At 41.5% G+C, this 12,768-nt stretch overlaps 1 protein-coding gene across 1 annotated transcript; it reads left to right on the plus strand.

Moving 5' to 3' along the window:
- The first annotated feature begins 552 nt into the window (after positions 1-552).
- On the plus strand, positions 553-11,844 carry LOC111965352 (stress-70 protein, mitochondrial). The gene is made up of 17 exons (XM_023989481.2): positions 553-865; positions 1,987-2,045; positions 2,145-2,232; positions 2,363-2,544; positions 2,666-2,790; positions 2,922-2,995; positions 6,941-7,047; positions 7,164-7,326; positions 7,435-7,527; positions 9,521-9,730; positions 9,818-10,045; positions 10,153-10,257; positions 10,364-10,481; positions 10,575-10,669; positions 10,820-10,912; positions 11,074-11,214; positions 11,409-11,844. The coding sequence occupies exons 1-17, from the start codon at positions 785-787 to the stop codon at positions 11,502-11,504; spliced, it is 2,058 nt and encodes a 685-aa protein (XP_023845249.1). The 5' UTR covers positions 553-784; the 3' UTR covers positions 11,505-11,844.
- The last annotated feature ends 924 nt before the right edge of the window (positions 11,845-12,768 follow it).

The raw sequence follows: 12,768 nt of genomic DNA on the forward strand, positions 1-12,768 counted from the left end.
ACATTAGAGAGGGGGTAATAACTATTAATTAATTGCTGTAAGCTGCAAAATTGATGAGCTGCAATGACATACAGATGACATGAGTGAGAAGCAAAGTCCAATAGAATCAAACCGAGTAGCAATATGCCGATGAGCAAAACGGTCGACTGATCCCTTTATTTGGTCATTTAATGTATTTATGTAGCTACTTTGTCCACATTTAGCTAGATGTTTCATCAGGCCAGACACTGGCATCAAAAACAGTACAGTGCCGGCATCGCTGATGAAACTCACGTGAGAATTTTCACAGCTTTTTCAAAATGACCTTCAAAAGCCCATTGGTGTGTGATGCCCCGATCTGAGCATGATAATGTTTTAGCATAATTTATCGTGTAAAATAATTATACTGCACCCTAAACATAAACTACAGGTGTTTTGTAAGTATATAGTCTGTAATAATTTAATATAATACTTGGATAACGTTGTAATTTATTTTTGAAGGGTGTAGTTTTACTCAGGCAATTTTTAAGTTTCTAAAATGGGTCCGTTTCTCAATGCATGGAGCAACTCATGTGTCAGTTAATTCGAGAAATTCGGAAGTTCAACTGCATAGTTGGAGAGCAGTCGTGCTGCCTTACCGGTTCTGACAGGCTAAATATATTCCTAGATTTGTCGTGGAAATTACATCTCTCCAACGAAATAAGATATCTATACCTGGGTCCTCACTAAAATCTCAACAGTTTTGGATTTGATCATTGCGGCCTCCATTTTAAAGCCAACTAGCTTGCTACCAGAATTGTCAAAAATGTTAAGTGTTGCAAGAACAGCTTCAAGGTCTCTCCCCTCTCCGAACTGCTCAAGAAGCGTGTCCTCCTTGATAAAGAAGGTAAGTCAGTTGAAATTGTCCCCCCAAAATTTCCAATATGTTAGGTTAATTAAATGTTTCCAAGAGGTGTAACAAGAAATAAAGGATAACTACTGGCTAAGCGTTAGCTCGCTTGCTAACTAAAAACGTTAAATACATGTCGCAGTTAGCTAACGTCGTTGGCTACCACACGTTAGTTAACTAGCGTCTGGTAGTGGATAAAACTAATAACTAGCTAGTTAACAATTGTCAAGTCATGGTAGGTAACTAAATGTTAAATAATTATCTAGCTTGCTCCCAGCCTGGGCTTGAGCCTGGTCAGGTAGACGAACTAGCCAGCTGACGTTAGCTATGACGCAACTAGCAGTAACTAACTAATGTTAGYTAACAAGGTAACTTTTAGGCTAGCCAGAGTTAGCCAGGATGTTTTATTTATTATTCATGTGTCCTTCGTCTGAACTAAACATACTAAGTTATGTTCATTGGTGATCTTAGTGGGGATAAGTTAAGTAACTAACGTTATTTGGCTAGCTTAGGTCGTAAGGTCTGATTGAACTTGAAGACTGCAGCAGAGGCTAGTCCTCTCAGGCAAGCTAATGCCATCTAGCTAACGTTACCTAACATGGATGTTTGTATAACCACCTCGTGTTTTTTCAATGTGTTTTCGCTAAATCCTCAACCAGTGAGTTGGTTTCAACTGACTGAAGCGGGGTGTCAAGCCCTTTAGCTGGTTATAGACACGGTTCGTTTTATTGCGCAAGATAATGTTAGCATTAGCAAGCTGCTGAAGTTTACCGGTCTTGTTGTGAATAGGGGTGTCATTCATTGTCTTATGTAAAGAGAACATCTGTGACCTTCATTGTGGTGTTCCTGTGCACCCACCCTAGAACACCGCAGTCCTATGGCATAATGTTCAAATATCATAACCAAACATAATGTTACACACGCWTATCTATGTAACTATTTCACTCATGGACACCTTTTGCGTTTCTTTATACCAAATGTGGATTACTGTGCCTCATGTCTATGCCCTGTGTGAATTGAAACTAGACTGTTTGAGTTTCTTCTCATATTGGTTAAAGAAGTTAAACAGATTTCACTAATAAGTAGTCATGGTAGCTAATCAATGTTTTTTTTGCCAGGCTTGCTGGAATGGATTCCAACAAGATGCTTTCAGAGCGATGTCCAGACGTGACTATGCGTAAGTATTGTTAGTTAACGTTACTATACAATATTTATTCCAATAACATCCACGAGCAGCTCTTATCATTTTTACTTACTGTTTGACATTGTTTTACAGATCGGAGGCGATCAAAGGATCCGTGATTGGAATTGACCTGGGAACTACAAACTCCTGTGTGGCAGTCATGGAGGGCAAACAAGCAAAGGTCGGTTGAAGTTTTACCAGTAATTTTACGTTTGTATGACCTGTGTAATGAAAAGACCTTAGATCCCTTTGAAATACTCCTCTTATAGTACCTTTTCTAGATTGTTAATGATTAGTTTGTTGTGTGACAGGTACTGGAGAATGCAGAGGGAGCAAGGACAACTCCTTCAGTGGTGGCCTTCACAGCTGATGGGGAGAGACTGGTGGGCATGCCAGCTAAAAGACAGGCAGTCACCAACCCTAACAACACCCTCTATGCCACCAAGCGTCTCATCGGTCGCCGTTACGATGACGCAGAGGTTCAGAAGGACCTGTGAGTGTGTTTTGTTAAATTAGGTCTCAGACCTTACTAGCCATTGTAACGCATCATTAATTGGAAAATATGTTGTAGTTGGAGATGAATGTATGACATGGTTATTGGTGTGGCTTTACAGGAAGAACGTGCCCTACAAAATTGTCCGTGCTTCCAATGGTGATGCCTGGGTGGAGGCCCACGGAAAGCTATACTCCCCCAGCCAGGTCGGTGCCTTTGTGCTGATGAAGATGAAGGAGACGGCAGGTAAACTACCAATCAGTCTTTATTGCCCCCAGGGGGAAAACTAGCATGCCAGTTCTGTTCCCAACTATGCCTGCCTGTGTTAAAAAAAWTTTTTTTTAAACTTGCTCATTGTAAAATTGTCTTGGTTTTAGAGAACTACATGGGTCACAATGTGAAGAATGCCGTTGTTACCGTGCCAGCCTACTTCAATGACTCCCAGAGACAGGTAAGAGCCTTTTCTTTGTCTGCTAAATCATTTGACTGGAATACACTGGTGGCCAAAAGCTATGCCTTTGCCATTGACTCACAGAATGGTGATCTAGCAAGCCTCTCAACTGATCAGTACATATAATGGCTGCTGTTTTACGGGCTCCTAACTTATTTTGTTTTTTGTTGCATTATTTGTAACTTATTTTGTACATAATGTTTCTGCCACTGTTTCTTGTAACAAAAAAGAGCTTCTGGATATCAGAACAGCGATTATGCACCTCGTACTGAACAAAGATTATTTAACAAGTCGGATGCAAAGGATTTACTTCAGACACCGGACAAGGCCCAAATCCTGTCGTTCACATGGAAATGCGTTCAAAAGTTTGGGGTCACGTAGAAATGTCTTTTGTTTTTGAAAGAAAAGCACATTTTTGTCCATTTAAAATAACATCAAATTGATCAGAAATACAGTGTAAACATAGTTGTTGTAAATGACTATTGTAGCTGGAAACATTTATTTTTTAATTTTTTAAAATGGAATATCWACATTGGGATCAATTAGCCTTTTTAAAATGATAAGCGAACACAACATGCCATTGGAACACATGAGTGATGGTTGCTGATAATGGGCCTATGTAGATATTCCATAAAAAATCTGCCGTTTCCAGCTACAATAGTCATTTACAACATTAATAATGTCTACACTGTATTTCTGATCAATTTGATATTTTAATGGACAAAAAATGTGCTTTCTTTATAAAAAAAATAACATTTCTAAGTGACCTCAATCTTTTAAACGGTAGTGTAGGTCAGGGTGCCTTGTACGGATCCGATGGCGAGTGTGTAATCCGCCTCTACTATCAGTCCTATTAGCCAACGTGCAATCAGTGGAGAATAAACTGGATGAGCTCCGATCAAGACTAACCTACCAACGGGGCGTTAACTGTAWCTTATGTTTCACCGAGTTGTGGCTGAACAACGAAATGGATAACATACAGCTGGCTGGGTTTTCCGTGCATCGGCAAGGTGGAACAGCTGCCTCCGGTAAGACGGGGTGGCGGTCTGTTTGTAAATAACCGCTGGTGCATGAAATCTAATATTAAGGAAGTCTCTAGGTTTTGCTCGCCTGAGGCAGTATCTCATGATAAGCTGTAGACCACACTATTTACCAAGAGTTTATCTATTTTTCATAGCTGTGTATTTACCACCACAAACCGATGCTGGCAATACGGTTTCACTCAACGAGCTGCATAAGGCCATAAGCAAACAAGAAAATTCTCATCCAGAGGCGGYGTTCCTAATGACCAGATACTTTAATGCAGGCAAACTTAAATCCGTTTTACMTCATTTCTATCAGCGTGTTAAATGTGCAACCAGAGGGACAAAAACTCTTGGCCACCTTTACTCCAGACACGTACAAAGTTCGCCCTCCATTTGGCAAATCTGACCATAATTCAATCCTCCTAATTCCAGCTTACATGCAAAAACTAAAGCAGTAAGTACCAGTTATTCGCTCAATATGAAAGTGGTCAGATGAAGCAGATGCTACGCTACAGGACTGTTTCGCTTGCAGACTGGAATATATTCTATATTCTATATATTCTATATTCTATATTCATCGGATTCTTCCGATGGAATTGAGAAGTACCCCACATCAGTCACTGGCTTCATCAATAAGTGCATCGATGACTTTGTCCCCACAGTGACCGTGCGTACATACCCCAACCAGAAGCCATGGATTACAGGCAACCTCCGCACTGAGCTAAAGGCTAGAGCTGCCGCTTTCAAGGAGCGGAACTCTAACCCGGACACTTACAAGAAATTCTGCTATGCCCTCTGAAGAATTGTCAAACTCCAGCCACCCTATTCATAGATTGTTCTCTCTGCTACTGCACGGCAAGTGGTACCGGACTGCCAAGTCTAGGTCCTAAAGGCTTCTTAACAGCTTCTACCCCCAAGCCATAAGACTCCTGAACAGCTAATCAAATGCCTACCAGGACTATCTGCATACACTGCTGCTCTATCTATGCATAGTCACTTTACCTCTACCTAAATGTACAGTACCAGTCAAAAGGGTTTTTCTTTATTTGTACTATTTTCTACATTGTAGAAGTATAGTGGAACATCAACTATGAAATAACACATATGGAATCATGTAGTAACCGAAAGTGTTAAACAAATCAAAATATATTTGAGAATCTTCAAAGTAGCCACCCTTTGCCTTGATGACACCTTTGCACACTCTTGGCATTCTCTCAACCAGCTTCATGAGGTAGTCACCTGGAATGTATTTCAATCAACCGATGTGCCTTAAGTTAATTTGTGGAATTACTTACCTTAATGTGTGAGCCAATCAGTTGGTGTGGTATACAGAAGATAGCCCTATTTGGTAAAATACCAAGTCCATATTAGGGCAAGAACAGCTCAAATAAGCAAAGAGAAATGACAGTCCATTACTTTAAGACATGAAGGTCAGTCAATTCGAAAAAGTTCAACTTTGAAAGTTTCTTCAAGTGTAGTCGCAAAAACCATCAAGCACTATGATGAAACGGGCTCATGAGGACCACCACAGGATTGGAAGACCCAGAGTTACCTCTACTGCAGAGGATAAGTTCATTAGTTACCAGCCTCAGAAATTGCACCCCAAATAAATGCTTCAGAGTTCAAGTAACACAACTCAACATTAACTGTTCAGAGGAGACTGTGTGAATCAGGTCTTCATTGTCGAATTTCTGCAAAGAAATCACTACAAAAGGATGCCAGTAAGAAGAGACTTGCTTGGGCCAGAAAAACACAAGCAATGAACATTAGACCGGTGGAAATCTGTCCTTTGGTCTGATGAATCCAAATTTGAGATTTTTGGTTCTTTGTGAGATGCAAAGTAGGTGAACGGATGATCTCTGCGTGTGTGGTTCCCACCATGAAGTGTGGGGGTGCTTTGCTGGTGACTGTCAGTGATTTATTTAGAATTCAAGGCACACTTAACCAGCATTGCTACCATAGCATTCTGCAGTAATACGCCATCCTATCTGGTTTGCACTTAGTCCCACTATCATTTGTTTTTCAACAGGGTAATGACCTAAAATAAGGGCCTGTGTAAGGGCTATTTGACCAAGGAAAGTGATGGATTGCTGCATCAGATGACCTGGCTTCCACAATCCCCTGACCTCAACCCAATTGAGATGGTTTGGGATGAGTTGGACTGCAGAGTGAAGGAAAAGCCGCCAACAACTGCTCAGCATATGTGGGAACTCCTTCAGGAATATTGGAAAAGCATTGCTAATGAAGCTGGTTGAGAGAATGCCAAGAGTGTGCAAAGCTGTCATCAAGGCAAAATGTGGCTAMTTTGAAGAATCTAAAATATATTTTGATATGTTTAACACTTGGTTACTACATGATTCCATGTTATCTCACATGGCTACCTTGGGGCGACAGGTAGCCTAGTGGTTAGGGCGTTGGGACAGAAACCGAAATGTTGCTAGATCGAATCCCCGAGCTGACAATCTGTCCCTCTGCCCCTGAACAAGGCAGTTAAACCACTGTTCCTAGGCTGTCATTGTAAATAAGCATTTGTTCTTAACTGACTAGTTAAATAAATGGTAAATTTAAAAAAATGTTTTGATGTATGTCTTCACTATTACTCTACAATGTAGAAAATTGTTTAAAAGAATACAGAGACCCTTGAGTGAGTAGGCGTGTCAACTTTTGACTGGTACTGTACATATTACCTCGACTGACCTGTGCCCCTGCACATTGACTCTGCTCGTACCCCCTGTATATAGGCTCGTTATTATTTTATTGTTGTCTTTTTAATTATTTGTTTTTATTTATTTTAGTAAATACTTTCTTAACTGCATTGTTGGTTAAGAGCTTGTAAGCATTTCACTAAGTTCTGCGCATGTGACAAATAACATTTTATTTGATGTGTATGTGTGTAATGAGTAGTTAATTTTGTTTACAGGCCACAAAGGATGCTGGTCAGATTGCTGGGCTGAATGTGCTGCGAGTCATCAATGAGCCCACTGCTGCTGCTCTGGCCTATGGTTTGGACAAGACTCAGGACAGAATGTAACTACAACAACCCTACAAACTGCTGTTAACTTATGAGACCATGACCTTAACTTTTTTTGATCCATGCCTAAAGGTGTTTTGGCTCATATTTCATACCTGTCCCTGATTTGTAGTATCGCAGTCTATGACCTGGGAGGTGGCACCTTTGACATCTCTGTCCTGGAGATCCAGAAGGGTGTGTTTGAGGTGAAGTCCACCAACGGAGACACCTTTTTGGGTGGAGAGGACTTTGACCAGCACCTACTAACCCACATTGTGAAGGAGTTCAAGCGAGAGGTGAGAAGGGGGGAAATATCCTGGATACAAACCTTTCTATGACCAAGCGCATCTGCCAAATTCACGTGAGCCAACCATTTTGATCAAACCTTTGATTTCTCTTTCCAGTCTGGAGTTGATCTGACCAAAGACAGCATGGCTCTGCAGCGAGTGAGGGAGGCAGCTGAGAAAGCCAAATGTGAACTGTCATCATCCCTGCAGGTGAGTTTCATCATCTCGTAGCAGACATTTCTCTCATTACCTATTTGGTAGGCTAATGATTAGTCTAAACAAGACCATTGTCAACAGAAGTAACTTGTTTGTAATTTATACAGTCCCTTGACCATCTGTAATTCCACAGCAGTAGTCGGCTGTACAGGCCAGCCCTATGCCTGAGCTAGCTACACTGCTGGGTGAGGAAGTCTTCTGGACCAGGCCACATTAGAGCAACTGTTTTAGTGGATGATGAGCTGTAGCAGAGCTGCTGTACCCGCACACTGGAGCAGCCCTACTCTAAGGGCTAACAAACATGCAATGCAGAGCTCTAGGGCGTGGCGATTTTCAAATGTGGTTTTGCGCGATATTCCAAATATCTGTATCGTAAGAATCAAGTTTTATGTTTTTTGCTCTTTCTGCTGTGGCTGCACGTTCCCATTTTAAAGGCTCTGCAGTGGCCATACAGCATTTACTGTGATGCGGCCTCCGCAGAAGTCAGAACATTCATACTTCTTGCACTTAAGGGAGCTGTCCATAAACACTCAATAAATTGGTCTGCACAGCACTACTCGTAGTGATTCAAGGCTAATCTCTATAGCCACCCAGCTAATTAGAAGCAACTGGCTAAACAAAAATACAAGACCATTCCTCTTCTGAGAGTATCTGTTTCCCTGTGCTTGACATGGTTGCTTAGCCAAGATGGCATGAAGTAAAAAGACTGCACTGTTTTCCCACCTGCATCTTGATCCCGACTCTCCCTATTGTCCCCCAGCAAAGTTTGCCTACATTTAGGCTATTGTTTGTGTATTATACACTATGTAGAGGTAAAACTCTGAGTATAATGCTTGTATAGATATCAACCCCTGTGGAAGGCTTATATTTAGCCTAGGTATAATTTCAAAAGCCCTGAATTCGTGAGATTATTGCTGACTGTTTTGTTATTGTTCAGTATAGGAGTGTTTAGAAACATTCTATTCTTACAATAAAACCAACTCAAATGGCATTTATTTTAAATTTGGGCACAATCTGAAATGTGAAAACTGATCAGAGTTGTGATAAAAGGACTATTTTGCTGTAACTGTTGGTTTGAGTTGGGGCTATCGTGGTTGTGTACATTTTAAAACACTAATGGGGGTTTGGAGTTCAAAGGGCTGTTTCCCAGTTTATTATTTCAGTTGAAGATAAGGTTGAGGATGTAAGGATGGGATGGTTAACAAGGATGCAAAGGAAACAAATGTACATGAATCTCAATAACATTAAAATAATATTAGTGAAGTAACTTAAGTGATGTTTAAACATGAGTAAAGGAAATGCATAAATAAACCGACAAAATCAAACAAGCGTTCTCAATCAAATGAGGGTATGAATTAAGAACAATCTTACTTGCACTCATCCCCAAAAAATACACAAAGGGTTACAAGAGAAAGGGTGTCTTGTAACAAAACACTTGCAAACGGTAAGGTCTGCCACACTGGTTAGTGACAGGTGTGGGTATTTAAAGGTGATGAATGCGCTGGAGTCCCGCCTCTGCTGGAGTGGGATTGGACAGGGGATGGTCGTTGCTGAGGGGACTGTCGGTCAGGGTAGGGACAATTCGACTACAGAAACAACCAAAACGAGCTGTAAATGCACCCAACAAATTTGTGGTCATTGCGTGCTATGAATGTGACCAAACCCTTAATGATTTACAACTTTAATACACAAGTGAATTTGTCCCAATACTTTTGGTCTCCTAAAATGGGGGGGTAAGAGTCTATGTACAAAAAGTGTGGTAATTTCTAAACTGTTCACCGGAAATTGATGAAAATAACCTCAAATTAAAGCTGACAGTCTGCACGTTAACCTCAGTCATTGTATCATTTGAAATCCAAGGTTCTGGAGTACAGAGAGCCAAAGCAACACAATGTGTTACTGTCCCAATACTTCTGGAGCTCACTGTAGGTTACCCCCTTTCCAGTGAAGATGAAAGAACACTCATAGATCCTTGGTTCTCCCACAGACTGACATTAACCTGCCCTACCTGACCATGGATGCCTCTGGCCCCAAGCACTTGAACATGAAGATGACCCGCTCCCAGTTTGAGGGCATCGTGTCTGACCTGATCCGCAGGACAGTGGCCCCCTGCCAGAAGGCCATGCAGGATGCAGAGGTCTCCAAGGGGGACATCGGCGAGGTGCTTCTGGTCGGTGGTATGTCTCGTATGCCCAAGGTGAGCAGATCTCTCCCTGGTTCTATCCCACCTCTTCATCATGCTCTGCCACTATCTGACCACCCATCCTGTTGTCTTCTCTCCCAGGTCCAGCAGACAGTCCAGGACCTGTTTGGCCGTGCCCCCAGCAAGTCAGTCAACCCAGACGAGGCTGTGGCCATTGGAGCTGCCATCCAGGGAGGTGTGCTGGCTGGAGATGTTACTGATGTGCTCCTTCTGGATGTCACGCCCCTGTCTCTTGGTATTGAGACCCTTGGAGGGGTGTTCACCAAACTTATCAACAGGAACACAACCATTCCCACCAAGAAGGGCCAGGTGAGAGAACAAAATCTGATATTTTTCCATCTGAAGCAGTCTGGTGAAACTTATATTAATGGTATATACTTCATCAGTGGTACTGATGCATTTTTCCTTGTGCTTAGGTGTTCTCTACAGCAGCTGATGGCCAGACCCAGGTGGAGATCAAAGTATGCCAGGGAGAAAGAGAGATGGCAGCAGATAACAAGATCCTGGGACAGTTCACTCTGGTAAGTGTCCTAGCTGATTCATACTTACACTTTAAGTCTAGTATCTTTTAAGTCTGGTGTCTCTGAAGGAGGATACTAATGTCTTACTGGTGTTTCTCTCATGCAGGTTGGAATACCACCTGCCCCACGTGGAGTACCTCAGATCGAGGTCTGCTTCGACATTGACGCCAACGGAATCGTGCACGTGTCTGCCAAAGACAAAGGCACAGGCCGTGAACAGCAGAGTAAGATCATCTAACAACCTGCCCTTGAAATACATGTTAACTTATAGTATGAATTTACTTTGTCTAACACTGCCTTTCCCCTCACTTCTCCAGTTGTTATCCAGTCCTCCGGTGGCCTCAGCAAGGATGACATTGAGAACATGGTTAAGAATGCAGAGAAGTAYGCCGAGGAGGACAGGAGGCGAAAGGTGGGGTTGACAATTTGTCTCATCAAGCATCCATTAAACTTTTATCAGTTACATCAACTGCAGGCTACTCCCAGCTGGAGTTCTGTGTTTTGATGACTGTGTGACACTGAATGCTGACAGTTGTCCTTGAATCTGTTTGCTTTTGCCCAGGACCGTGTTGAGGCTGTTAACCAGGCCGAGGGCATTGTCCATGACACTGAGTCCAAGATGGAAGAGTTCAAGGATCAGCTCCCTGCTGATGAGGCATGTCGGACATTTTATTATATTAATACATTGGTTTTAAAGGGCTTTTCAAAAAACCTAGACACTGAACAACAAAATTGACAAGAACAGATATGCATCTGAAACCAAATATCAGAAGATTCCATAGTCCCAGTATTTGACTTTCTTTCCCCATCTTTCAGTGCAACAAACTGAAGGAAGAGATTACCAAAGTGAGAGACTTGCTGTCACGGAAGGACGAAGAGACTGGCGAGAATATCAAACAGGCTGCCACCACCCTCCAGCAGGCATCACTCAAACTCTTTGAAATTGCTTACAAGAAGGTAATTGTTTCAACACCCCAATATTGTCAAATCTTTTTTCCTTAACTTGCAGTTCTAACAGAGTTGGAATAATCTGGAATATGCCTGGATTGTTTGCTTAGCTTGTCAATCAAGAGCCCAACATACTTTTTTTACAATGGGTAAATTGAAATATTACTTATTTATTAACTGAATATTTGTCAATTTCTTCCTAGATGGCATCAGAGAGGGAAGGCAGCAGCGGCAACAGCTCTGGATCATCATCATCGTCTGAAGGTGGAGCTGGAGAGAAGAAGGAAGGCCAGCAGTAAAACCTTTGCGATTGTCATGGAGACAATGGGAACATGAACTGTTGGGCTTGGGAGCGTAGACGTGTTCTGAACGGCGGCTATTGCCTTCAAGTCATTCTCACATACTGTGTTTTTGCAGTAAAATATACAGTATAATAATGTATGTTCTTCCACCCCTTTGTAATTGTCAAAAACAATATATCCTGTCCATTTTAAAAACATTTATTTGCATCTGTGTTAATAGCAATTATTTGTTTGTCGTACCGTGATGCCATTTGGGTTTAATTTGTACATGTAGCTCTGCTTCTTGCCGGTCAACTGACGACTCCAGTGGAAATGCAATAAAGAAGCTTGAATATTCTCTAGCTTCATCCTGTTTTATCAAGTCTATCTGCTCTATGAAAACAGTTAGAGTATAYATGTACAGTGATATGAGTAAAACCACATAGGTATGGTTAAAGATGTATCATTTTATTTCTGTTAGACATTTGAATCCTTAAATGCTGATATTCCTTTCAGTACAGAGGAGCCCCGAGTTGACTCATTCTTCTTGACATTATCATGTGTCTGAACTGGGAGAGAATACTTTGCATACAAATAGAAACATCTACATATGATACATGTTTATACATTGGTAATGTGGACTATACCAATGAGTGTAATTGGATGAGGATGCACATTAGTAACATTCTTAACAAAGTGAGATGTGTAAGTCATTCCCCCAGAGATTTTGTTTTGCCATAAACTGTTCTGTGTGAAATGCTGCCATCAGACAAAGTTGACAGCAGTGGAAGAGGTAAAAATAAATAAGTCTGTGGTGGGTTTGTGAGCCTGGAGGTTGTTTGGGGAATATATTTGAGTGAAAATGTGGGGTCTCATTTACCGTTGCTCATTTTTCTAATAAAATTCTAAATTTCAACAGTGGTTTTGTGTTGGTCTCCTTTTAAATTAGGAAATTGAGCCTTTGGCAATCATGGTGACGAGAAGTCTACCGTGTCCGGAAGTGACTTCACCATTTTCTGTATTCAGGTTCACTCAAACWTTCTTTTAAGCTTTGTTTTACTACTTACAGTTACAGCTGACTTCAGGATTGTATTTGGATTCGCTCTCAAATATGTAATCTGATGTATTTGCTTCTGGGCATAAAACCACTGAAGTATAATAAGAACGGGAGATTGCGTCCAAGATGTCCAACCGTTTTCAATGTAATCACCAAGGGCCCAGCGGTTCCGGTCTAGAAGCACAGTTGTGACTGCTCCTACAGTTTTGCTTCAGTACTGCAGAT

The sequence above is a fragment of the Salvelinus sp. IW2-2015 genome, linkage group LG6.1 (genome assembly GCF_002910315.2).
Source record: "Salvelinus sp. IW2-2015 linkage group LG6.1, ASM291031v2, whole genome shotgun sequence".
NCBI classification, from domain to species: Eukaryota; Metazoa; Chordata; class Actinopteri; order Salmoniformes; family Salmonidae; genus Salvelinus; species Salvelinus sp. IW2-2015.